Source organism: Prosopis cineraria, unplaced genomic scaffold (assembly GCF_029017545.1).
Source record: "Prosopis cineraria cultivar Desert tree isolate PC_DT_omini unplaced genomic scaffold, ASM2901754v1 PC3, whole genome shotgun sequence".
Lineage (NCBI taxonomy): Eukaryota > Viridiplantae > Streptophyta > Magnoliopsida > Fabales > Fabaceae > Prosopis > Prosopis cineraria.
Window position 1 is genome coordinate 41104730 of NW_026555334.1, and position 24315 is coordinate 41129044.

General features: G+C 33.2%; 3 protein-coding genes across 5 annotated transcripts; 2 read left to right on the forward strand and 1 right to left on the reverse strand.

Annotated features, from left to right (window-relative positions):
• Positions 1-3240: 3240 nt before the first annotated feature.
• On the forward strand, positions 3241-10671 carry LOC129307078 (increased DNA methylation 1-like). Its single transcript, XM_054947943.1, has 21 exons — positions 3241-3522; positions 3602-4401; positions 4681-4752; positions 4845-5049; positions 5233-5341; positions 5701-5793; positions 5932-6024; positions 6121-6219; positions 6342-6423; positions 6502-6561; positions 6636-6688; positions 6795-6961; positions 7782-7992; positions 8180-8237; positions 8399-8455; positions 8562-8807; positions 9350-9414; positions 9486-9542; positions 9628-9721; positions 10076-10216; positions 10328-10671. The coding sequence occupies exons 2-21, from the start codon at positions 3640-3642 to the stop codon at positions 10430-10432; spliced, it is 2829 nt and encodes a 942-aa protein (XP_054803918.1). The 5' UTR covers positions 3241-3522; positions 3602-3639; the 3' UTR covers positions 10433-10671.
• Positions 10672-11873: 1202 nt separating this feature from the next.
• LOC129307448 (probable pectinesterase 15) lies at positions 11874-15684 on the forward strand. Of its 3 annotated transcripts, XR_008592369.1 has the most exons (7): positions 11874-12329; positions 12431-12602; positions 12708-12914; positions 13555-13805; positions 13906-14122; positions 14919-15139; positions 15551-15684. XR_008592369.1 is itself a non-coding variant. In XM_054948420.1 (6 exons), the coding sequence occupies exons 1-5, from the start codon at positions 11917-11919 to the stop codon at positions 14090-14092; spliced, it is 1230 nt and encodes a 409-aa protein (XP_054804395.1). In that variant the 5' UTR covers positions 11874-11916; the 3' UTR covers positions 14093-14122; positions 14919-15304. The 3 variants fall into 3 exon arrangements, 2 of the variants coding, with proteins under 2 accessions (XP_054804395.1, XP_054804394.1); XM_054948420.1 differs by lacking the exon at positions 15551-15684 and having other exon boundaries at positions 14919-15304; XM_054948419.1 differs by lacking the exons at positions 14919-15139; positions 15551-15684 and having other exon boundaries at positions 13906-14352.
• A 2306-nt stretch (positions 15685-17990) lies between these two features.
• LOC129305087 (UDP-glycosyltransferase 73C3-like) lies at positions 17991-19750 on the reverse strand. Its single transcript, XM_054945004.1, has one exon. The coding sequence runs from the start codon at positions 19683-19685 to the stop codon at positions 18150-18152; it is 1536 nt and encodes a 511-aa protein (XP_054800979.1). The 5' UTR covers positions 19686-19750; the 3' UTR covers positions 17991-18149.
• Positions 19751-24315: the final 4565 nt, after the last annotated feature.

The following is a 24315-nucleotide window of genomic DNA, read 5'->3' on the forward strand; positions in this document are numbered from 1 at the left end:
CCATAAGGAGGACTCTGGACAAAGTTTATACCTGTTCTCTTGTTTCAGACTCATTTCTCACTGTATTCTCTGTATGAGCAACTGGTATTCAATTTCAAAGATCGTAAGAATACTTTAGTCAGTAGTGGAACAGCGCCAATAAAATCATTGAAAAATTCTTCTCTAATGAAATTCTCTTTTCACTCCAAAAAAGGATCATTGAAAAATTAAGGATAGTTAGTCAAAACGAAGTTCAAATTATACCAGATCGATATCTGTCCATTTCAATAATGGAGATCACATGTAGCTAGCTAGCTAGGGCTGGAAATGAACTCATGGAAGATTTCTTCATAAACGAGTTAGTTTGACGGTTCATATGCAAGTCGAATTTAAGGGGAGTTACTCAACTCGTCTAGATCTTGAATAGCTCATTTGAAGAATAATGGGAAAATATATATCTTTTTACTGATAAAAAAAACTCACAAGTATTTTGCTTATCACATCCCAATATCATCAGGGTGGATATTGGTCATAAAGGTAAAAACTACTGACATTCAGAAAGATTACCGCAGAATTATCGGCAATTAATTGCATATTCTTTGAAGGTTCTATCCTGCGACTGCCATTGATACGTTAAGAGAGATATCACATAAATGTAGGGCGTGATTGGCTTGGTTCTGGCTTCATCTGATTTGGAGATGAACTGTACCGCATGACTGATGCTTTGGTAGACTGAACCACGATTTGTATCGGCCGGTGCAAATCAGTTCCCCCGGGCAAAAAGCCGTCCATTTACACGAGGTTGGGTTGAGAAGTTGTTTGTGCTTATTGTGAGATGAGTATTAGTGTATTACTAATCTAAATCTAAACAATAATATAGTGTTGGATTTGGATTTTGTAACCCTAAATCGAACATCTTTCTTAATTGAAAAAAATAGTAACCATTAAATTATAATTTAATGATGTTGAAAAGGAAATTATAAATTTATTTTTAATACTAAATAAAGATTTTTATCTCAAAACTGTTAGATTATAATCAATGCGATCGACAGAAATGGTCTTATTGTACTCCACTCTCATCTTCAATGGGGTTTGCTAGTTAATATTCCTTAATCGAGGGGATCCGAATCCATTAATTTCAAGTCTATTATGATTATTAGAGAATGGTAATGTGAAATACCCTAGAAAATGAATAAAATATATATATAAATTCAATTTACAATCATGAAAATTCATATCATAACTGGAGGTGATTATTAAGGATGGATTACTAAATGAAAAATCTCAACTGATTTTCATATGAATGAATCCCTAGGAGTGGAAAAAATCATGAGTGATTTTTAAAAGAATGAATTATTAGGTGGAATCTTATGAGTGATTTTAGTATAAATGAACCATGAGCTTGAAAATTCATTTAGGAGAGATGATCAAATAAATGAACTATAAAAAGAGAGGGAGGGCTACAAACTCCAATCCAAATAAACTATAAAAGCGTAATTAACCTATCTTTGATATCATGAAAGAAGTCAAGGAATTTTTTTTTTTGAAAAAGTAGTGTTTTATATTGACCTGAAAAGCTTATAATATATAGATAATAGCCCAATAATACCTAATAAATACAAAATGTTTTTTTTAAACCTCAACAAAATAAATCTCAATGGATAACTTAACAAATATTAAATTGAAACATGCGTGATTCATGGGAAGTATATTTAATTCAGTGGCCAATCAATCTACGATTGAGCATATGCAAGGTTTTTCTGACATTAGTTCCATGATTATTGTGTGGGGTGCAAAGAAAATTAAACTCAATCTGTGGTGTATCAACTTTCTTTCAAACCTCATCAAGATCATCGGAAAGACATTTTTTTTTGTCACTATAGAGGCTTCCTTATGAGGATGATTATTCAGATAAGGAGCTTCGTCGTTATCCTGGCACCAGAAGCAAATTAACATCAGCTCATTATATTTAGCCACAAACATTCTTTCTTAATGAGCTTAATATCCTTTGGCAATCCCTTGATGACAACTTTCAGATATTTGGCCGATTCACTCACAACTGGATATATATTATAGTTATCTTACAGAAATCGTACATGGATCAGACTTTATTCAACTTCTTTGGATTAATATCAGTATAACTTATCAAATCTATAGTAAATAGTTATCATAAATCATGAACAATGAGACTTGTTTCTTAAACTTGCTGCATGCAATTTATAAAAAACGTGCTTAATTATAACTAGCTACATGTTTACATAAGAAAAAAAAATTAAAATTTTAAAATTTGAAAAAATATCAAACAATCAAATATATTGAAAGACAAACCAAGAAGTAATAAATAATTTTACTTCATCATCAATTTTCATTCACTTTTCAATAGTCGCCCCTTTTAATTTCTGCCAAAACCCAAACTCACGCTGCATTTTGTAATGTTTAAATACTCCTATTAAGTATGAATTACGAGTGAACAAATAATATTTTTTTCCCCTTTGAAAGAACTTCTCTTTCATTTATTTTAAAAATATAGAATCTTTCCTTGAAATAAAAATATATAATTTGTTTATATAAAAATAAGCTAAATTATATTTCTAAAAAGTATTGATGATACATGTTTTAAATGTTTATATTTTTTAAAAAAATATTTATTTTTAATGTAGCAAACTAAAATATTTAGTAATAAAAAATTAATTCAAACATGACTTAAAAACTATCTAATGATTAAATATTGTTATTGTTAAATAACTAAATGAATGAACACATGGCCGGCATCCCAGTAAGATGGATTATCTCAAAAGATTTTCATTTACAAAAAGCCCGAATGAGAGCCCAAATCCATTGATATATCTTTTTTTTGGGCTACACATTGATATATCTTTTGAACCCAAATGAGCGAGACCTCGTTACCCATTTTTAAATTCCTCTTATATTGGACTGCAACACCGTTAATCGAAGTTACAAGCCCTTTTGGGTCAAGGTTTCAGAATTCAGCAGCTTCGTTTTGAAGGTTAAAAAAAAAGAAAGAAAGAAAGAAAAAAAGAAAAAAGTGTCTTTGTAAACATTTTGAAGTGAAAGGACCACGTTAAGTCAACATCACTCAAAAAAATTATTTATAAAAAAAATTAATATAAAAATATTATTATTAAAATAGGAATGTAATTTTTTTTTTTTTTAATGAGACTTGTCCCTATTCTTTATCTAAGAAAAATTGAGTGTGGTTGTCACTCTGTCTTTCAAAATTGGCTTGAATTTACGGTTCTGTCATTTACCCCTTTCCCGAAATCCCAGATATCATCCCACTCAACTCCTCCCCCCCCGTCCCCAGCGAGCATGGTTAGCTGACCTTCCTGGAGAGGGTGATTGAAACTCCTGGACCCAACCCCGTCACCCTTGTTTGCTTCGTCACTCCCATTCTCTTTAAAACCAATCCAATTTTCGGAAAAGGGAGTTACCTTCTTCAAAACCCTTCTCTATATCTGCTCACTCACTCTTGTTATGCTATTCTTCTTCGATTTCTGCTTTAATGGACCCCATCTCTTATCCGTAGGTTTTTCCGTACCTTAATTCACAGTTCAATCACTTGGGGCATTAGACTTTTATCAATTTGTTTGTTTTTCTGCAGATTTAGGCACTGATTTGCTCCCTGTGTTCGAACCGGCCATGAAGCAAGACTCCCGATTACTATCTGTTTGGGAAGGCCAATCTCATGATGCATTCGTTCCAACTTCGGCTTCGGAAGCTCAATCTGGTTCTCACTTCCAGACGATGCTCGATGCTCAGGTCTCTGGGAATGGTAGTTCTAGCATGGTTGGAGGTGCTGTGGTGAATGGTTATATTGTTTATACTCGACAAAGGAAGGCTCGGCGTTTGTGTGATGGGTCTTCTGAGAACGAAAAGTTTAAGAGGCTAAAGACTTCTGTAGAACCGCAAACAAATGCGCACATTCCAGGGATGGAAGGTGGAGGCGGTGTGGAGGTAGATAATGTAGAACATAGAATAGAAATTGGAGTCAGTTGCAATGTGGAGAAGCCTAAAAGCTACAATGAGCTAGAGAACGAGCCCAGACAAGATCGTGCTGGGGAAGGTGGCTTCAATGGTGTTTCTGTAGTAATGTCTAACGGTGACGGTGTGCAGAAAGATGCTGGAGTTAAGACATTGAAGCGCTATTCTCGATCAGCTTTGAAAACAAAGGTTCGCTCTTCTGGCAAGGCGGGGAGTGTTTCAGAATCTTCCCAGGCTGAAAATACTAAATCAGACGGGAAGGTGAACGCTGCCCCCATCGCATTAACAGCTCCAAGAAACAAATTGGAATTGAAGATGTCGAAAAAGATTGTGCTCAACAAGAAGCCTATGACCGTCAAGGAGCTCTTCGACACTGGTCTACTGGATGGTGTTCCTGTAGTTTATATGGGCGGGAAGAAGGTTATTATTATTAGTCTATTTATTTATTTTTATGCGGATTACAATTGATGGATTATGGTACGTGTCCAAGTTACGTCCTTTGTTATTAAAGTAATAGTTTGACTAAAGTAGGACTTCCAAATTTAGTAATAGACATTTGAGTATTTTAGAGAAGTGTTGAGTCAAATAATTAATAACCTTTTATTAACGGGCTTGGCCTCCGGTAGAGTTCTAATCATCCTTTTGCCGATAGTTTAACTGGAAAAAAGTATCTTCAATATTGGTGCGTTTATATTACAGGCTTCGGGACTTCGAGGCATTATTAAAGATGGGGGAATATTGTGTTCATGCTGTCTTTGCAATGGACGCAAGGTCAGTTATGATTTTCTTTTTCACGTGCAGTGGATTTCTTAGTCTATACACTCCCTTGAGTTTTTGCCCCCTTCCATTTTCTGCCCACTTAGGTTATTCCACCTTCCCAATTTGAGATTCATGCATGCAAAGCGTATAAGCGAGCGGCACAATACATTTGCCTGGAAAATGGGAAGAGCCTGCTTGAGCTATTGAGAGCGTGCAGAGGAGCTCCCTTACATACTCTGGAGGCGACAATACAAAGCGTTGTTTGTTCTCCACCTGATGAAAAGTATTTCACTTGTAAAATGTGCAAGGGTGAGCTTAGCTTTGGTTACTCTTCGTCATTAACAGTTTTTTAGTCGGAGAGGTTATCACTCTGATCATGGAATGTTGAGGCAAAAGTCAAAGTAAACGAGGATAGAGTTTTATTTTATTTTATTTAATTTATAAGATTTGCTTTGTGTACTTATACTTTTCTTATAATTATTATTTCTACAGTATGTTTCCCTCCTTCATGTGTGGAAAGAGTCGGGTCTATATGCAGTTCTTGCAAGGAGACCAAGGAATCTCAAGACAGTTCTATTGATAAAGTGGGCAAAAGAGTCAGGTATTCGTTTTCTTCTCTCTCAGTTAAATAGGTTTTTCGTTTTCTTCTGATAAGTGTTCAGATGTATAATGCAATAAAGATTTAAAGGTGTCCTGCTTTATCATCATCATCATCTGATTAGAGTCCTGTTGTTTACCTAAAACTTACAATTAAAGGCTGTCTTTAAAGGGGTGGTGTTTTGTTAATCTTAGTCTTTGTATACCTACTTAATAAACATTAGAAATAATCTTCTAGACTGAATACGTTAGAAGTGCCACAGCTATCTGATGTAGCCTCTACCGGCCAATTTGAAAAATGGAAAAGAAAAGGAAACCATCCATATGTGATGGGGGTTTTTATTCCATGTTGCTATATTTCAGGTCTCCTAGAGCGCTTTCTGTTTCTAAGCAATCTGATATTTCTGAGAAGCGTATCTCTTCACAGATTAAGAGACACTGGAAGAAAAGGACAAAGTTGGTATTTATAACTATTATTTGTGTGTGTGTGTGTGTCACTAAATTTGTTGCAGAACAATTTTGTGCTCTCTTTGCAGTCTTTCATTTTAATTTTTTTGAACTTATATACTGCAAACTATGTTGTTACTTGTTAAGGTCGCCAAAATGGGTTAGCCGTGCAAAGTCTTCCAAGAATTCTTCAGTGACTATCCTATCACGAAAGAAGAGTCTTTGGAAGATGAAAAAGAAGTTTGTATCTTCCAGTTTTTATCTTTTTGGCAGCCATGATGTAATTTGGATATTTAACTTCCTTGTCAATCTTTAATAACCAAATCCTTTTATCAGGTCCTCCAAATTGTCAGTGAAATTGAAGACTGCAAGAACTACTTCAAATTCAATGCCTTCATCTTCACCAAACAAGAGTCACTGGAGGATCACTAAGAAGTTAGTTCTCTAGGTCCCTGTCACTTGCGTGTGTCTGGCTGTATTATTATAGTGTTACGATTTAAAATATCTCTTTTAATGATGACAATCTCCGTTTGTTCATCTGATATGCTATCCTCAAGGCACCAGCAGTTGCATAAGTTAGTCTTTGAGGAAGGTGGATTGCCTGATGGAGCTGAAGTAGCTTATTATGCACGTGGGCAGGTTATTTACATTAATTTCATGTGCAGGCTCATGTGCTTATGCCTTTTGCTGTGTTAACTGGTATATTCTGGTTGACAGAAACTGCTCGAGGGTTACAAAAAGGGCTTTGGAATAATGTGTCGATGCTGCAACTCTGAGGTATATTCCATTGACACTTTTCTTCTAAGTTTGTAAGCACTCCTCAAGATTATTTTATTTTAAACATTCTGCAGGTCAGCCCCTCGCAGTTTGAGGTCCATGCAGGCTGGGCTTCCCGCAAGAAACCGTGAGTTCTCCTACTTATTTTGGTTTGGGGCAGTATTTTTTTTTTTTTAAATTTTTGAATTGCTTGGTGCTGTTGAATTTTTTAAAACTGCAATACTTTTGGGCAGTTATGCATACATCTACACATCAAATGGGGTGTCTCTCCATGAGTTAGCTATATCTCTCTCAAAAGATCGCAAATACTCTGCAAAGGATAATGATGATTTATGCATTATTTGTTGGGATGGTGGAGATCTGTTGCTTTGTGATGGATGCCCAAGGGCTTTTCATAAAGGTCAGATATGCAGCACATAAAATTTGATAGACAAATTAACTATTTACTACTTTGGTCCTATTTATAAGGTGTCTTAAAAAAAGCAAAAAATGGTTCTAATTATAAGATGTCAAACAAAAAGATGAAACATTCACCAATAAGCGTTGGTCCTAGTGGAAGTGGCTATGGCCGTTTTAGCACTAGGTATCAAGTTCGGGTCTATGTAAATGCAAAAAAAGTCCTTAGGAGAGCTACCTCCTATTGGGCTCAACAATGCTCAAAAGTTCTGCTCTTTAACTTGAGAAAGTATTTTCACAAATAACAAGCTGACTCATGGTCTTCCTTTAATTAATAAGAGTATAATTGGAAAATTGGGAATTTTTTAACAAATAAAGCAACATAGTAACTTTTTAACCTTGATTAATGGGCACTTTATATAAAGCCCAAGAGATGACTCAGTATAAGATAAAGTAAAATAAAAGCACAATTAATAAAAGAACAGTTGAAGCACAAAAATAAAAATAAAAGCTATTTTAATAAAATAAAGTTCTAAGTCTCGTGTATCCTTTGTAGATGGCTTAATCTCTAATTTACAATTAATTACTAATATTATCGCTCCTAATTTTCTTTTCTCATTCTTCATTGTCTTCTATCATATTGCTGCATTTTTTATAAAGAAATAACCTTCATTTCATTTTTTTAAACAAACAATATTATTTTCTTAAATTATTTTAAATGATTTATTGAACTGGAAATAACACTTCCGAGAAATATGTGTTGTTTGACAAATAAAAAGATATTTATCTTCCAAGTGGCTTCTATATTCCATTGTAATGTACAGAATGTGCATCTCTGTTGAGCATTCCGCGTGGTAATTGGTACTGCAAGTTTTGCCAAAACATGTTCCAAAGAGAAAGATTTGTGGCACACAATGTCAATGCTGTGGCAGCTGGGAGAGTTGAAGGAGTTGATCCTATTGAGCAGATAACCAAAAGATGTGTGCGCATTGTCGAAGATGTTGATACTGAGCTCAATGGATGTGCTTTATGCAGGTACTTCATGGGGATTAAATGTCTATGTATGAGCTTGGTGTATATTTTTATTCTGCTGTTTGGAATCAGCAACTTTTACCTTGCTGTCTACTGCTATATTAAATTAATCATTTCCCAATCTTTTACAATTGTTAATTGTTAATTTTATATTTACCTGCACATTATGAAAATGAATTTGTGCATGTAGGGCTTGTGACTTCAGCAAATCAGGATTTGGTCCACGAACAATAATAATCTGTGATCAGGTATGCATGCTAGTCCATTGTCATGAAGCCTCAATATCAGCATGAAATAGCTTTTGTCAAGTTCCCAAGTTCATAAAAGGGCATGATTATTGATGCAAGTATTAAATTCCATGGGGATCCTTCCATGTTCATCTATTCTTGCCCTTCTCCATTTTTTCCAGTGTGATAAAGAATTTCATGTTGGCTGCTTGAGGGATCATAAAATGTCATTTTTGAAGGTATGCTGTGTGTTCCCATGTCTTAATATGTGGATACAATAGTTTGGATTCCAATCTTGTGTGTAGTCTACTGGCCATGTTATAATTTTTCTAGGTCTAATGACAGGAATTGCCAGAAGGGGATTGGTTTTGTTGCCATGATTGCTCAACCATACATTCTACTTTTCAGAACCTCCTGGTTGGGGGGGCTGAGAAACTTCCAGAACCTCTCTTGGATGTTATAAAGAAAAAGCAAGAGGAAAAAGGTTTAGAATCCCTTAGTGATATTGATGTGAAATGGAGGCTTCTTAGGGGCAAAATTGCTTCTCCTGAAACTAGGCCATTTCTTTTGCAGGCTGTCTCAATCTTTCATGTATGTTCTGTCATACTTCAATATAAATTGCTTCATCCTTTTGTTTTCCCTCTTGAGGGGATCAACATCATAATTCCTGCAGGTCTCCAATTATAGATCTGCTTTAATTCTTCCATGCAATATACTTTATTTTCACATTTTATTGGTTATGGATGGTGTTAAAGTTTGTTTTTAAGCTTATTCTCTATTTTTATCTATCTGTTTGCAGCCTGGATGATTTGTAATTTATTAATTGAAGTATTTAGATAAAGGTCTAATTGAAGGTTAAACATATATTTCCCGTTCAATATACAATATAAATGGCTCCATGTCAAAGTAACTGATGTTATTATATTAATATTATATCACAAGTCAGCTTCTGTGCAGGCTTATGCCTGAGCGTGTGTCTTCATGTTCTATGAACTCGGGATAGTAGATAGGGGTATGGCTTGTGTTTAGGGGCAGGGTTGATAGTTGGCTACAATGATTATCTCACTTTGAGAGAGCATTTGTGTTTTACCTTCTGGACCCAATTTTGAGTTTGCGACCATGGCATGTTTCAGGAATGCTTTGACCCTATAGTTGATTCAATTACTGGACGCAATCTTATTACGGCCATGATATATGGGTAAGAAATTCCTTAATGGTCATGTGTTTGCTTTTCTTTTGTCTCCATTAACATGCATCTCTCGCGTGCAGAAGGACTGTTCGGAGACAAGAGTTTGGAGCGATGCATTGTGCAATATTAATGGTCAAGTAAGAAGTGGTTATCATCGTTTGACTCTTTTTTTTTTTTTCATATTTATATTACTGTTCACAAATTGTTTTCTTGATATTGCAGTTCAACTGTGGTATCCGCTGCCTTGCTTCGAATTTTTGGAAGTGATTTTGCAGAGCTCCCACTAGTTGCAACTCGTAGTGTTAACCATGGAAAGGTGCGGGACTATAGCCTGGCAACCATTCTCGCATTAACCATATCTGTCTTCTAAAATCTTCCTTGCCCTATTTTTATTGTGACCCACACGTGTAAGATCTGTGCGTGCTTAGTAGGTCGTGGCATTCCATGACTGTCAGCAGTGGTATTTACTAGTGAAGCCAAAGCATGATCTCTCTATTGTGTTTTCCTGTAGATGGACTTCTAGTTGTTTGACCTGGTGGCATCATATTCTTCCTTCCCGTTGAAACTTTCTGGAGATGGTTTCATTATTTACTGTTGATATGGATTTGTATGGGGAAAGCTTATGTTGTAGTAGTGGATTAAGTAGACGTTTTTTGGTTTGACCTGACAGGGGTACTTCCAAATGCTATACTCCTGCATCGAGAAATTGCTGACTTCTTTAAACGTGAAGAACCTTGTGTTGCCAGCTACCGCTACTGCAGAGTCCATTTGGATTGAGAAATTCGGGTTCACGAAGATGACAGCAGATGAGGTATTCATATTGTTTGCTTCATTACCTAGAAACGTTGTGGTTAACATTTTGGCGCTGCTCCTACTTGAGCCTCCCAAAAGGATTTGACTGGGCTCTCTCTTTATGCTGCAGCTTAGCAACTACAGAAAGAACTACCAGCAGATGGTGATATTTCAGGGGACATCCATGCTTCATAAAATGATTGCTCCGTGTCCGGATATCAAAAATTCTTCATGAAAAAGATAAGTTTTAATTATAAAAGCGGAAAGTTTGTAACTTTTATTCAATGTGTAGCCAATTTTGAATCTGTACCTATCAGTTGTTTTTAAGTATTTAGAGTTTCATTAAATTAAGTTATGGTTGTGCTGTTGAATAAAACGTGGGTAGGTTGTACCGTATGACATTGCAATATTTCCTGGGCATGACCTTCATGGATGTCATGGTCAAAATGATGAAAATTCAAGGTATTTGCACCTTGCCCTACCTCCCTGATGAAATCACTTGCGGACTTGGCCTTCGATGGGTGGGGCGAAATTTTTGTATGGCTTTTTAAAAATTTTATTGGAAACTTTTAATTCGTTATTTAAATAAATTTATTTAAGTTAAAGAAAATCAACTCACTAATAATATATTTACCTTTCTAAAATTAAAAAGTAAAATGTAGTCAAATTAACATCAATCTCACGTATTTACATAAAGATTGCGCGGAAAATGCGCAAAAGCTGCAGAGATTTTACGATGCTTCAACGAAGATTGCACAAAAACTAACCAGGGCTTACAATAACTTGCCTAGAACTTTTACATAGATTCATTTTCTAATACTAATAACAACCACAATAATAATAACTATAGAAGGTCAATTTATAAAACAAAAATATTAAAATTCAGCATATGAAATCATGGAAGGTCTAGACACGTATCATCCTTTGTTGTCCTGATCACCTTCGGAAAGTGAAGAAGGGCACATGTTCACTTTTAATTTAATTCAGATCAAGCACAAAAGAAAATCGTTCGATTCGCTATGATCTGTGACTGGTTTTGTATAGGTGCGCCGCGGCAGCTTGAGTAAGCTCTGAGTCTGGGTCTTCAAAAATGAATTGTGAGACCGAAAGCATTTAAAAGGAATAATAGAGAAGAATTGTAATTAATCCATTTATAATAAGTTTGAATATTTCTTCAACCAGACTATGGATTCAAATCCAAGTATCGGTAATTGTTTAACTGAATTAACACAGTGCATTACAAGCCAAGAAGACAGCTTCTTGGATTTCTTACACACAAACAATCATATAGTCGTTCCGGATTGCCGCCGGCCAACATTATCTTTGCTTTCAAAGTAACCAAACAACAATATTGACCACTACAGAGAACCTTCAATCCTTCATATATTATATCATCTATCGCCTTATATTCTCTCTCCAATTTTTAGCTATCTTAGCTTCTCCACCTTCCAAAACTTCATTCATTTCTGCACATCTCTCTCTTCTCTTACCATTAAATTAACTTTTCATTGCTCTCACCATAATGCTTATAAAACCAGACATTAGAGAAGATAGGTCCATACATTTCTTGCCTTCCACTCCAATCTTGCGTCAGTCAGACCTGATCACATGCACATAATATAACCATACATACCTCACTCTGTCCTCCACGCCAAACCCGTTTCCTAACTCAAAATAACACAATCTCACGATCAAGCTAACTCATAAAGCTTTTTAACTATGGGATTCAACAGAATCCTCTTCTGGTCACTTGCCTTTTTCACTTTTTCCCTTTCCATCATCATTGTTCGCCATTACACGCCACCTTCCCTCACCACCATCGCTTCCATTAATCCTCAAAGAAATTTCAAACAACATGTTATCTTAAGTAGGATTATAAAGCTCAGTGGGGCTGAAGACTTTGTGTCTCTAATAACAAGATTTGCGAGGCTTCACCCCAGAAGGAAGCAGAAGGAAAAATGTGACAAGGCCACCTGGGATTCTGATCTTATTTTGGACTACAATGTGAGTCTTGTTTTGACGGTTAGCTTAAAGGATTGTGGAAATTTTAGCAGCATACAAAAGGCATTGAATGCTGTTCCCGAATCGAGTCCTGATAAAACGCTTATCATTATTGATTCTGGCATATACAGGTTCGTCATCTATCATTTAGTTTTGATAATTAATTTTTTCATTATTAATAAAGTTACTTTTTTTCCCCAAATAATCGATATTTTAACTGGGAAAATGATAGAGAGAAGGTAGTGGTGGAGGCAAGCAAAACAAATTTGATATTGCAAGGTCAAGGATATTTGAACACAATCATAGAATGGAATGATACTGCCAACTCGACAGGAGGGACCTTTAATAGTTACACAATTGGAGTCTTTGCTTCTAAGTTTCTTGCTTACAAGATTAGTTTTAAAGTAAGAAATTAAACAAACGTGTTGGTTTAATTTTATTTTACACCTTCAATTTTACGGATTGGGAAAATTAATCTAGTTTTAACATTTGATCATATGAAAATTGAGAATACGGCCCCAGCACCGTCGCCAGGTATGATAGGAGCACAAGCAGTTGCATTAAGAGTGAGCGGTGATGAAGCAGCATTCTACGAATGTGGAATGTATGGTGCTCAAGACACCCTCAATGATGATAGTGGAAGACATTATTTTAAAGAATGTTTCATCCAAGGATCCATTGATTTCATATTTGGGAATGCAAGATCTTTTTACGAGGTAAATTTCAATTGGGAAAAATAATATTAAAGTCTCAAACAAAGAATTTATAACAGTTAAATTTTTGATAAAATTTTTAAAAAATTAACTGTAAATATTGATTCAAACAGTTAAAAATTTTAAGAGTTTTAATTGTAAATAAGAGATTTAAATTCTAAATATAACTTTTAATTTGTAATTGCAATCCTTATTTACACCTATCTAAATCAATATTTATAATTTATTTTTCAAAAAATTGTCAGAATTTAACTGTCATAAATTTCTTGTTTTGAGACTTTATTATCATCATTCTCCCTTTTAATTGCCTTTGCTTCAAAGAAACTTATCCTTGATGATCATATCGTATTTATATAAATAATTCTTCAGAACGATGCATCATGGCAACTGTGTGCAGTAATGTGGCATTATTCGCGCAATCGTCAAAATTTACGTAATTTATTCCCTAAAATCTTTGATTACTTTATGCTTATTCCTATAAGGCCACCTGAATACACGATTATTAGGGGATTAGTTGAAATTATGCAATAGTTTTATTTGGAATGAAATTTCAATGTCTGTACTTTTGAAAATAGTTGATAGTTTAAAACATTAATTAAGATAGTAAATACAAAAATGAGTGCATTATGGCTTTTGATGCTAGGATTGTACCATAAACTCTATATCAGCTGAAGAAGGAGCTATGATTTCTGGGTCCATCACAGCTCAGGCAAGACAGTCGGAGAATGAAGAAACTGGATTTTCATTTGTGAATTGTAAGATTATTGGGAGTGGAAAAGTGTGGCTTGGAAGAGCATGGGGAGCATATGCCACTGTGGTCTTCTCGAAAACATTTATGTCTGAAGTTGTTGCTCCTGAAGGATGGAATGATTGGTCTAATTCTACCAGAGACATGTTTGTGATCATTATCTCTTCATTTTTTTTTCCTAATCCCTCTCTGTCTCTTCTATGTTGTAGTCCAAACGCACAAGTTGTATTTTTTTTTTTTTAACAGGACTGTCTTTTTTGGAGAATATCATTGTCTTGGAGGTGGAGCCAACTACTCGTCTAGAGTCACATATGGAAAGCAACTTAAAGACTATGAAGCAGGACGCTTCATGAATGTTTCATATATTGATGGAAACGATTGGCTTCTTGATCATCGAACAAACTTAGATGTTCTTCTAATGTCAGAAAAATAGGGGGGAAAAATCTTCTCTCTTCTTGAATTAGTAAGTTAATAGTAAACCAATATATTGTTTACGCCGCTTTAATCTAACTCGCACATGATAATGGTGAGGAGGAGAAGATAAGGTTTAGCTAGATTGAAACCTTCTTTTTAGAATATATTGTTCATTATTGATTTGTTTAGAAATGTTGTCTTTTAGTTGACTTCTTCAGTCTTCATTGTGAACCGTCCTATGAGCGACAATAGTGATTCCAGAATTATTCACTTCTTTGTATAAATGCATACAATTCAAGCATGCAAATGTTTTAATTAAATTGTTACATTAGTGATTTAATTCTTGAATTTGGCTAAAACTGATTATAAGTTTTGAAATGATTCAATTTACTCATTGATGGCAAATAACATGGAAAAAGAGGAAGGCCGATGTGACGGAGAGAGCAATTTGGGACTTGCATGTGGGAATCTTGTGGGTGACTATGGATGAGAATGCATGAGAGGGAAGGTGGGGGATGTACATGATCCATTGGATATAGAGAAAGTTTTGCACGTGATACTAAAAACTGTGTGATAAATGTCCATGTTACATTTATACATTAGACAATCCTACTTGAAAGTTTTACTTTTATATAAATTAGGCAGGGTCATAACTATTATATTATACATGGTCCAAAATAATTATTTATATAAATATAACTATTAAGATATCTACCCTATGTTTCTTTGATGCATAGGATATGCACAAATTATGCACGAATTATAAAATAGATGTGCACGAATTATGAACAATTGTGAATTAATATAACCTTAGTAAAAAATACCAATGAAAATTATTGTAATAGGAGAACATGGGACATTGGAGATTTTTCAAAAGTCATGGGCCTTTGTTGACCATGGGCCGAAGCCTGCATGGCAATGGATCAACTTGGCCCATTTTGTTCTGGATGAAGGATCTGCAGTAGGAGTGAAGAGACCCTTCTCCTTCCACCGCTTCAAGAGCCATTTCTGCAACTGCAACCGCTCTTGGACGAGGATATTGTTCTTTAATTTTAAGATCGCGCAGGTTAAAACTCAGCCGTTCAGATCTTTATTCATTTATTTCTTTATAGTTTGTAGTGTTATTATCGGAGTGACTCCGTTATGATGAGTGGCCACGATTTGACATGCATTAATTTAGTTTATACTAAATATATATTAAAATCTAGGTATATAATTTTTTCACTCTGGATTTTAATAGATTGAGTCCATATTAAACTGAAGATAAGCCAAATCCGTTTGAGTTTTGCCCCCTTAATCTTTGATGTTATGAGGCAATAACATTGAATATAGCTGTAATACGGATTTGGTTAATGATGAACCCATTATTTTTTGTGATTTTTAGAGGCTTTTAGACTTAAAAATGCTCTTTAATTGCGATAAATTAAGGAAAAATGAGTCATGTAGCCTCACTTAGTTGTTGTTTGTAAAAATACAGGAAATGAAAAAAGAAGGGACCCAAAATGAGATTAAAATAAGAGAATTCGAATAAAGTTCCAAGAATAGGCCCAAGAAAACTCATCCACCCATAGATGAAGCACAAAGACACTCAACTCGTCATGAATGAACAAGGTTTTAGAGCTGGTTCTGACCTCAGTTATGTCTAGTCACGGATGAAATATGAAGAAGCATGATCGATTGCAGATGAAGAGGGGATTCTCTCTCCTTGACCTTCTGCCGCAAGTAGATCAGCTCAAGAGAGCCACGACCGTGTGTGGATGAAAGCCTAATGGGGACATTCCTTGCCCTTTTGCCGTGCGCAAATGAGCGTGCTGAAGGCACGACCACCTATGGACGAAGATCCGTTACACATGAAGGCCCATATTTAAATGAAATACTTTCTTTAATCCTATTTATATAACAAAAGAAAATAATTTTTTTTAATTATATTTATAAGTCACGTCATTAAATTGTTATCACAAATTTTTCTTTTACTCTCTATTGAATGTTAGAAAGAGAAATATATTATTGAAATATGTATATTTAATATAGACAAAGTTGAGAATTTATTAAATTTTAAGACAGAGTTAATGAGTTTTAAAGTTTTTCTTGATACTCATGAAATATATTGAAAGTGACTTATAAATAAGACTAAGAAGTAAATGTGAATCGTCAGATCCAACCTGAAAAGATGTAAAGCATCAAGATTAGGGCTCTTTGGGGTGCAAATTATATAAGAAAGCCTTATAAACACTTGGGATACATTCATTCTCTTGGATGCAATCTGGATGACTGAGTATGGAGCTTGAGAGTGATTTGTTTGATTTAAAGGGATTTTCTATTCTCCTACTTTGTTCTTTACTTGATTGTTTGATGGATTTGGAGATTATTATGGCTAAGTACATGTTTAGTTTCTAATTCCCTAATTAGGGTAAGGTGTAGCTTGGCTATGATGTTTCTATTCTTTTCTTGCTTTACTTTTTATTCCTATTGGTTTGGATTTAATGTTTTATGACCATTTCAAAATATTTTATCAATTTCAATTGCTTTTCCTTATTTTATTTTTGAGTTTATATCCAGCTAATATATTCTTTGTTGACGGGGCTGTTCTACAAACTAGAAGAAGAAAAGCAAATCTAGATTTAGGAAAGTAGTAAAAACCAACTAGATTAAAAATAAATTAGGGGTTTGTGGTGGTTTTAATTGTAGCTTAATAATTTAATTAGAGGGTTAAAATAAGTGAAAGCTAGTTTAACTTCAATTAAATACAACTTAATTTGCTGGAAGGTAATAATTCACATTTGTAATGCTGGTTATTTGAATTGAGCAAGAATGATTTTGGTAAATAAAAGTAGGACACTCCGATCAGTGAACCTTATCCCTTACACTTCATTGTTGAATGAATCATTATTTAACTTTTTTTGTTGTTTTATTTTCATCATTTCAATTTAATATTCTATTTTTTAATTAATTCATAATTGTTGCTTTCGAATGATAATTATCAATATTCTTTTTTGGATTTGACCCAAAATACTTTGAATTTATTATTACATTGATTCCGTACACTTGCAGAAGCCAATTAGTTAAAAAAATTGTGCAATGAAAAGAGTTACATTGATGCAATTCAAAAGGAACATGGTTTATGAATTTTATTGGAATGCAAGAAATGAAGCAAGTAGCAACAGACCAGGAGATTACTGTAGCAAAGAGTCTTCGCTCTAGTTTGCTGGATGTTATAGAAGAACCAATGCAAAGAAGTCTTTTCCCCCAATTGTTGTATGGAGAAGGATATGGCTTTTCTACTCTGGTTGTCTCTGGGGATATAAAACTTGGGAAGCTTGCTTGGAGGATTCATCACAGGAGGTTGCTTAGTAAAATGCAATGGATGCCACTTGGATGGGATTAGATTAGACTGGATATTGACGGTTCTGTCAATAGTTCTATTTGGACATGCTTCCTGCGAGGGGCTCATCAAAGACAGTGAAGGAAGATGGAAATACTGTTTTGCTAAAAAGCATGGCTACATCCCGATCATGATGAAGGCTAGACTCTTCGCTTTGCAAGAGAGCTTACAGCTTTGTTGGCTTCACGGTTGAGAGAAAGTTAAACTCCTCTCTAATTCCTTGGAGGTTATTCTTGAAATCATGAACATTCATGACGAGAACCATCTGACTTTCAACATTGTGCAAGATATCAGGTATCTCTTAATGAGAGATTGGGGGCTTATTTACTTACGAGCATTTTTACAGAAGCTTAACGTTGAGATTAACGTTTAGAAATTAAGCTTAACTTTTGTTCAATGAGAAAACAGTGAGCAGGGTCATAAAACCGTTATTGAGATTAACGTCTAGAAATTGATTCAAGGGTTTATTTAAAAGACCTAATGAAAAAAAAAAAAAAAAAACGCCTGCCAACTTAACGTAATTAACTTGTGAAGCTTGGACGACAAGTATTAATTCCCAAGAACTTTGCCAACAGCCAAAATCACGTGGTTTTCATTTTTTGTCAGCTTCTTTTTATGCCGTTGTAAATCAGGCATCAACAACTCAGCAATACAAGAAGTCAGACCCCAAAAGCTGAGTTAGTGCAAACGCTCTTCATGCATTAATTTTGGCCGAGTCGTGGCTTTTTGCTCCATTATTCATCTTCAACCCTTTGACATGTTGTGTTATGTCATCAATTAGCAGTGACATGTCGAGAAAAGAAGATCCACCTTTCTCCACAGCCTTCTCCGCCTTCTCCGCTAACAATCTCGCTCTTTCTCTTATTCTTCTGCTGTCTTCATCTTCACCCAATGCTTTCTCTACAGCCTCCTTCACTTGTTCCCTTCTCACTTGAACTGCGCCAAAATCCTCTTCCTCCCCAAGATGCACCACACGCTCACATCCCACCCTCACGCCGGTCTGCACCACTTGCACGATAACCTTCTCATTATAGAACTGCTCTCCAAACAAAGGAAACGTTATTAATGGTACCCCACTGCATATTCCTTCCAGCGTTGAATTCCAACCACAATGTGTTAAGAAAGCTCCTATCGCTGCATGTGACAGTATTAACACCTGAGGTGCCCAACCTCTTATTAATATTCCTCTTCCTTTCACCCTCTCCTCTAATCCATCTTCTGACAGTAATTTCTCTGCTTCGTCTCTTTTGTATGCACCTCTTAGCACCCAAATGAATGGTCTTTCTGTAGCTTCCAGTCCCAAACCGAGCTCCATCAATTGTTCTGGTGTTACTCGATTTAAGCTTCCAAGGCAGACATAGATGACAGATCTTGCCGGCCATGAATCAAGCCACTTCGTATAATAATGGCCTGCTTCTTCGTTGTCATTTGAGTCATTCTTGCCTCTTTGAGCCTTGTCCAAGTTGGTCTCGTTGGACAGTGAGACGGGGCCAATACACCAGACCTTTTTCCCGGTGACTTTTTTATACTCTTGCACGTACCTTGCTTCTAATTCTTGGAAGCTGTTCACCAGCGTTCCAAATGCGTCTCCTTCAGATTCTCTTACCATCTCACGAGCAATGTTCAGACCTTGGTTTTTAGCATTAGGATTGAACGCCCCCGGAAGCTGATATTTTTTAAATTCAATTCTGTCAGGCAATCCGGGCACAAAGAATGGTTCTGAGTCCGACACATTCTTATAGACCTTAGAATCATGCAGACAGTGATTGCATAGTAAGAAGAAACAACTAGTCCCATCAAATATTATTCTTGGGACTTGGAACTTTCTGGCAACATCAGCAGCAGGTAGAACATATCTGTCAGATATTATGCAGTCCGGAGTGGGATCAAGCTTTTCAAAGAGGTCTTCAAGTGGGTGCTGCAACAAACACAAAGCTCTGAAAAAGTTCCCCTGAAGATCCATGGAAGGCAGAGTATCTACGCTCTCATGTCCCTCAGGTATTCCGGACCCCGCATTTGGGAATCGTATAAGTTGAATTTGGATTGGTGAGCCAAGTTGAATCTCTCTGTCGATGTTGGCACTGACTCGAGCAGCATTGAGGGGTGTGGTCACTATGGTCACCTTCACGTGTCGCCGAGCCAATAGTCGAGCCATGTCCACCATGGGAAGAAGATGACCTGGTGCCATTAAAGGTATCACCAGAAAGTGCAGCTCAGGCTTGTACGCCATGGCAGGGAAATTCCAATGTGAGACTTGAACTCGCAGATTTGGGTGGTAAGGTAGTGGAGGCGGAGTTCCTGTGGGCTGGCTAAGTGGCCTCGGGTACTTCTATCCCATCATAAAAATGACGCAAGAGCTTACGTCAAATCATAAAAGGTAAGGACGGAAAAACACAGGATCACATTCGTCGGTGTTTGGTTTCAGTGTTCATTGCATAGAATGCATGTCTGTCACATCACATACCATACATGCTTCCTCCAGTCCTATTTATAAATCATTTCTACCAACTTTATCAATACCAATACAATAAAAGTACAAAGAATAAAAATAAATAAAATTCCAAACATGCCCCTATAAAATAAATTTAAAAAGTAATGTCCTGTTACTTTTTTTCTCTCATGAAGGGTAATTTTAAAAATATCTCTCAAATATTATCTAAAAAGACGCACCATGACTTATAAATGGGACCAAATGCACCTTCTAAAATGGGACTTATAAATGGGACCGGAGGGAGTATCTGATACATCGATTTTTTTTTAAAAAATATAAAATATGATATATTTATAAAAAAATTACAAAAATATTAAAAATATAATTTTCATTTAAAAAATATTCCACCTAACATTCATATACAGTTCTTTATAAAAATATTTAAAAAAATATAATCATTAATTATATTTTAATTCCATCGCTACCCAATTATCTACGGCCAAATCTCTGTTGATAGTTTTATATCTAGGGTTTATATGTTAAAATATTATATTATTATATTTTTATAATTGAAAAATATAATTTTTATCCCTTTATTATATTTAAAACTTATTTTTTTAAGAAAAATTTAATCTTTAACTTTAAAAACAAATTACAAAAATATATCATAAACAAAAAAAATTAATATCATAATGTTTAATAAAATTTAATTTCTTAAAAATAATTTTAAAAAATTAACTTAAAAGTATTAACTCATAATTTAAAAATATCATATATGTATCAAAAAATAAATTATCTTAAAATTAAAAAAATATTATTTCAATATTCTATGATTACATATCAATAAAGTATTAATAAATATCGATATTGAATATGATATCAATAGAAATATATAAGGTAATTTGAAATATTAATGTTTCATAGATCATGAGTCTCATGATAAATTTTAATTTAGATAATTAATTTATAAAATTTTAAAAAAATTAATATTAAATTTAATGATTTAAATTGAATTACCTAAATTAATAATAAAATAAATTTTTATAATTTTTATAATAAAAATAAACATAAAAAATAAAATTTAGAAATATGAGCCGTCCAAAAATTTTATGCTCATCACCAACCCGAATATTCGGGGCACATAAACAAGACGTAACGGATGATGTTGGGGATGTAATCCAAGTGAGGTTATAGGTGCAGAGATATGTCAGTCAAACAAAATCTCTTGCTTATCGTGCGAAGTTGCACGTGATTTTCAACGGATGGGACAAGAACCCAAAGGTTTTAGGTTTAGAAAAAATGACAATGAAGAACTCTATAAAAATATTAATTTTAATTAAAGATTATAATATTTTAAAATTTTAAAGATAAAAATATAATTTGTGAGATGAGATTTATTAACATCACTTAAAAATTTAGTAACTAATTTAAAAAAATTATTAATATATATTGTTAAAATATGAAACCTAATTTAGAAATTGATTGTTTAACAAAAAACGTCACTTGTAAATTTACTAACCCAACTTAAAATATTTTTTAACATATATTATAAAAAAATGAAACCCCACTTAAGAATAAATTATTTAATAAAAAATCACATTTTGAATAATTTATTTTTTATTAAATAATTAATTTTTAAATGGGATTTTATTTTTTTATAATATACGTTAGAAATTTTTTTAAGTCTGATTAGTGAATTTTCACGTGGTGTTTTTTGTTAAATGATCGATTTTTAAGTAAAGTTTCATGTTTTCACAGTATACGTTAGAAATTTTTTTAAATTGAGTTAATAAATTATCAAGTAGAGTTTCATGTTTTTATAATATACGTTAGCAATTTTTTCAAGTTGGATTAAAAAATCTCCAAGTGACGTTAGTAAATTTTACCTCAAAAATTATATTTTTTTATTCCAATTAAAGACTATTGAGATTTATAAATATTATGATCCTTAATTGAGATTAATGTTCTTAGATAATCCTTGATTGTCATTTCCCTTTAGATTTTTCTCTTGTGGGTACATAAAAATTAATATTTAAAAAATGAAGTACATATCGGCATATTTGTTTTTTGAAAATTATGTTGAGCTAATATGGCTTTTTTTATAATATACTCTTCATACATTTTCTCAATAATTACAGTAATATGATAAAGTATTTTTTTAATTTAATTAATTACAAAAATTTTAAAATTAATTTAATTTTGTTGTTTTTGATGAACTTACATGTAAGATTGTGATAAAAGATTTCTTATTATATTGAAGGGAACTTATTTAAATTAATTGAAAGAGTTAAATTAATTTATTTTAAAGTTTTAATTTTGAATATTAAAATATGCTAATAAATAGTTCTTCAAAGTTCAAAAATATTTCTATTTTTATATTCAAAATATAAAAATCTTACAATTACTTAATTAAAATTTCCTAAAGAAATCACTCAAAATTTTATATGAAAATTATCAAAAGCATTGTAGATATTTTCTTTGTTAAAAAATATATAAGATATTTTTAAAAGAATTAGATGTTAAAAAATATACGGTATTTTTACTCTTTTGAGATATAATCATTGTCTCTTTTCTAAAAGTGAACCCTAGTTATGAATGACTTTGTATGTATTGAAGTGTGTTTAATCAGAGTAAATATGAAAAGATAAACTTAGTTTAAAAGTAAGTAATTACTCTCTCAATTAAAAAATGTAAGATATTTTTAACCAAATCTCAGCCTTAATAAAGTAGTTACTTATTTTTTAATTAATCTTATTAAATACTCTATAATAAATATAAAGTCATTATTAATAGGGATACTTTTTAAAAAAAGACAATGACTACACCTCAAAAAACTAAAAATGCCTTATATTTTTAAACATCTAATACATCAAAAAATGCCTTACATTTTTTAATTGAGAGAGTATTTTATTGGAGGTGGGATTTGATTAAAATTGCTTTATATTTTTTAACAGGTGAAGTAAAGTATATATTTCAGTGTCAAAAAATATAAAAAAAATTATTAGCTTATTATATATAAATTATTAATAATATTGTTTTCTTTCTTTTTCTTAAAATAAGGAGGGAATATTAGTCAATGGTTTAATTGGATGACCAGTGGTTGATGGAGTTTTTCTGTGAAAGAAAAAAAAACTGCCAAACAAAAAATGATTTAGTTTTTTCATACACTAAAGTAACTAATTTTTGGAAAAAAATATATTAAAGTTTGGGTCTAACTTTTAAGTCTAAATAATTTTTATTTAATTTAAAAAATATAATATATTAAGAGTAGGGAATATAAAATTGTAAAAATTATGTCCTTTACTCGTAATTTTTCCTGAAATGAAGCTCAGATTGTCTTACGTCCTATTATGGTATAAGATGGGGACAATACTCATGAGTTTTTGAAATTTGATGCACCTGTAAAATTTGTGAAATTTTGAAGCAGAATCCAGCCACCCCACCACATGGATGGGGTCGTGGGGATGTGCACAGAGCAGATTCAGTGAAGGAAGCCAAACAAAAACTGGCAGGGCCGTATAAATTGCTACTGTCAACTGACAGATGATTTGCAGAACAAGAGAAGTAATTTGGCAAACGTAAGGTACGATGGCCCATGACAAGCTGTCTCTGCCAATTCTAAGCCAAATCAATGTCGTCTTCTCTTTTCCACCCCCAATAAGCTGATGAACTTGAGTTTGCTTCTGCCCTTCCAAAGACGGAAAAGCAGACACATACAGTGCTGGAGACATCGATTCAGTGCGGTACGGATAATGTTATATGTTTTAACGTGTGTTTGGCTTTCACTTTACCCTGTGGAGATTTATCTCCCTTCTTCCTTGAAAATTATTTTTTCCCACCTCGTCAATATCAATATAAAAAAAATATAAAAAAATAAAAATATATAAAATTTTAAATATACTCTCATATAATAAATTTTAAAAATAATATCATAATATTATATTATTTTTTTAAAAAAATAATTTAAAAATATTTTTAAATATTATTGAAAAAGTTGTATTATAATTTATAAATAAAATTAAACAAATTTTTTATAATGTGCTTTATAAATAGAATTGAAGGGTGTAATCTTTAATAAAAATAAGTGCAATAAAAGTCAATTATTATAATAAAATATTTTATTTGTATAAAAATATAAGATATTTTTTAAAAAGTTGGACGTTTAAAAATGTAAGGTATTTTTAATTTTTTAAGGTATAATTATTGCTTTTTTTTAAAGTGCTTCTATTGATAGTGACTTTATATTTATTATATGATGTTTGATATGGATAAATATAAAAAAAATAGGATTATCTTGAAAGTAAGTAACTATTTTATTAGGGATCAAATTTGATTAAAAATGCCTTACATTTTTAAACCGAGAGAGTATTTGTTTATATTTTTTTAAATTCAATTTAATAAATTAAAAGTAATTTGAATTAATGATAAT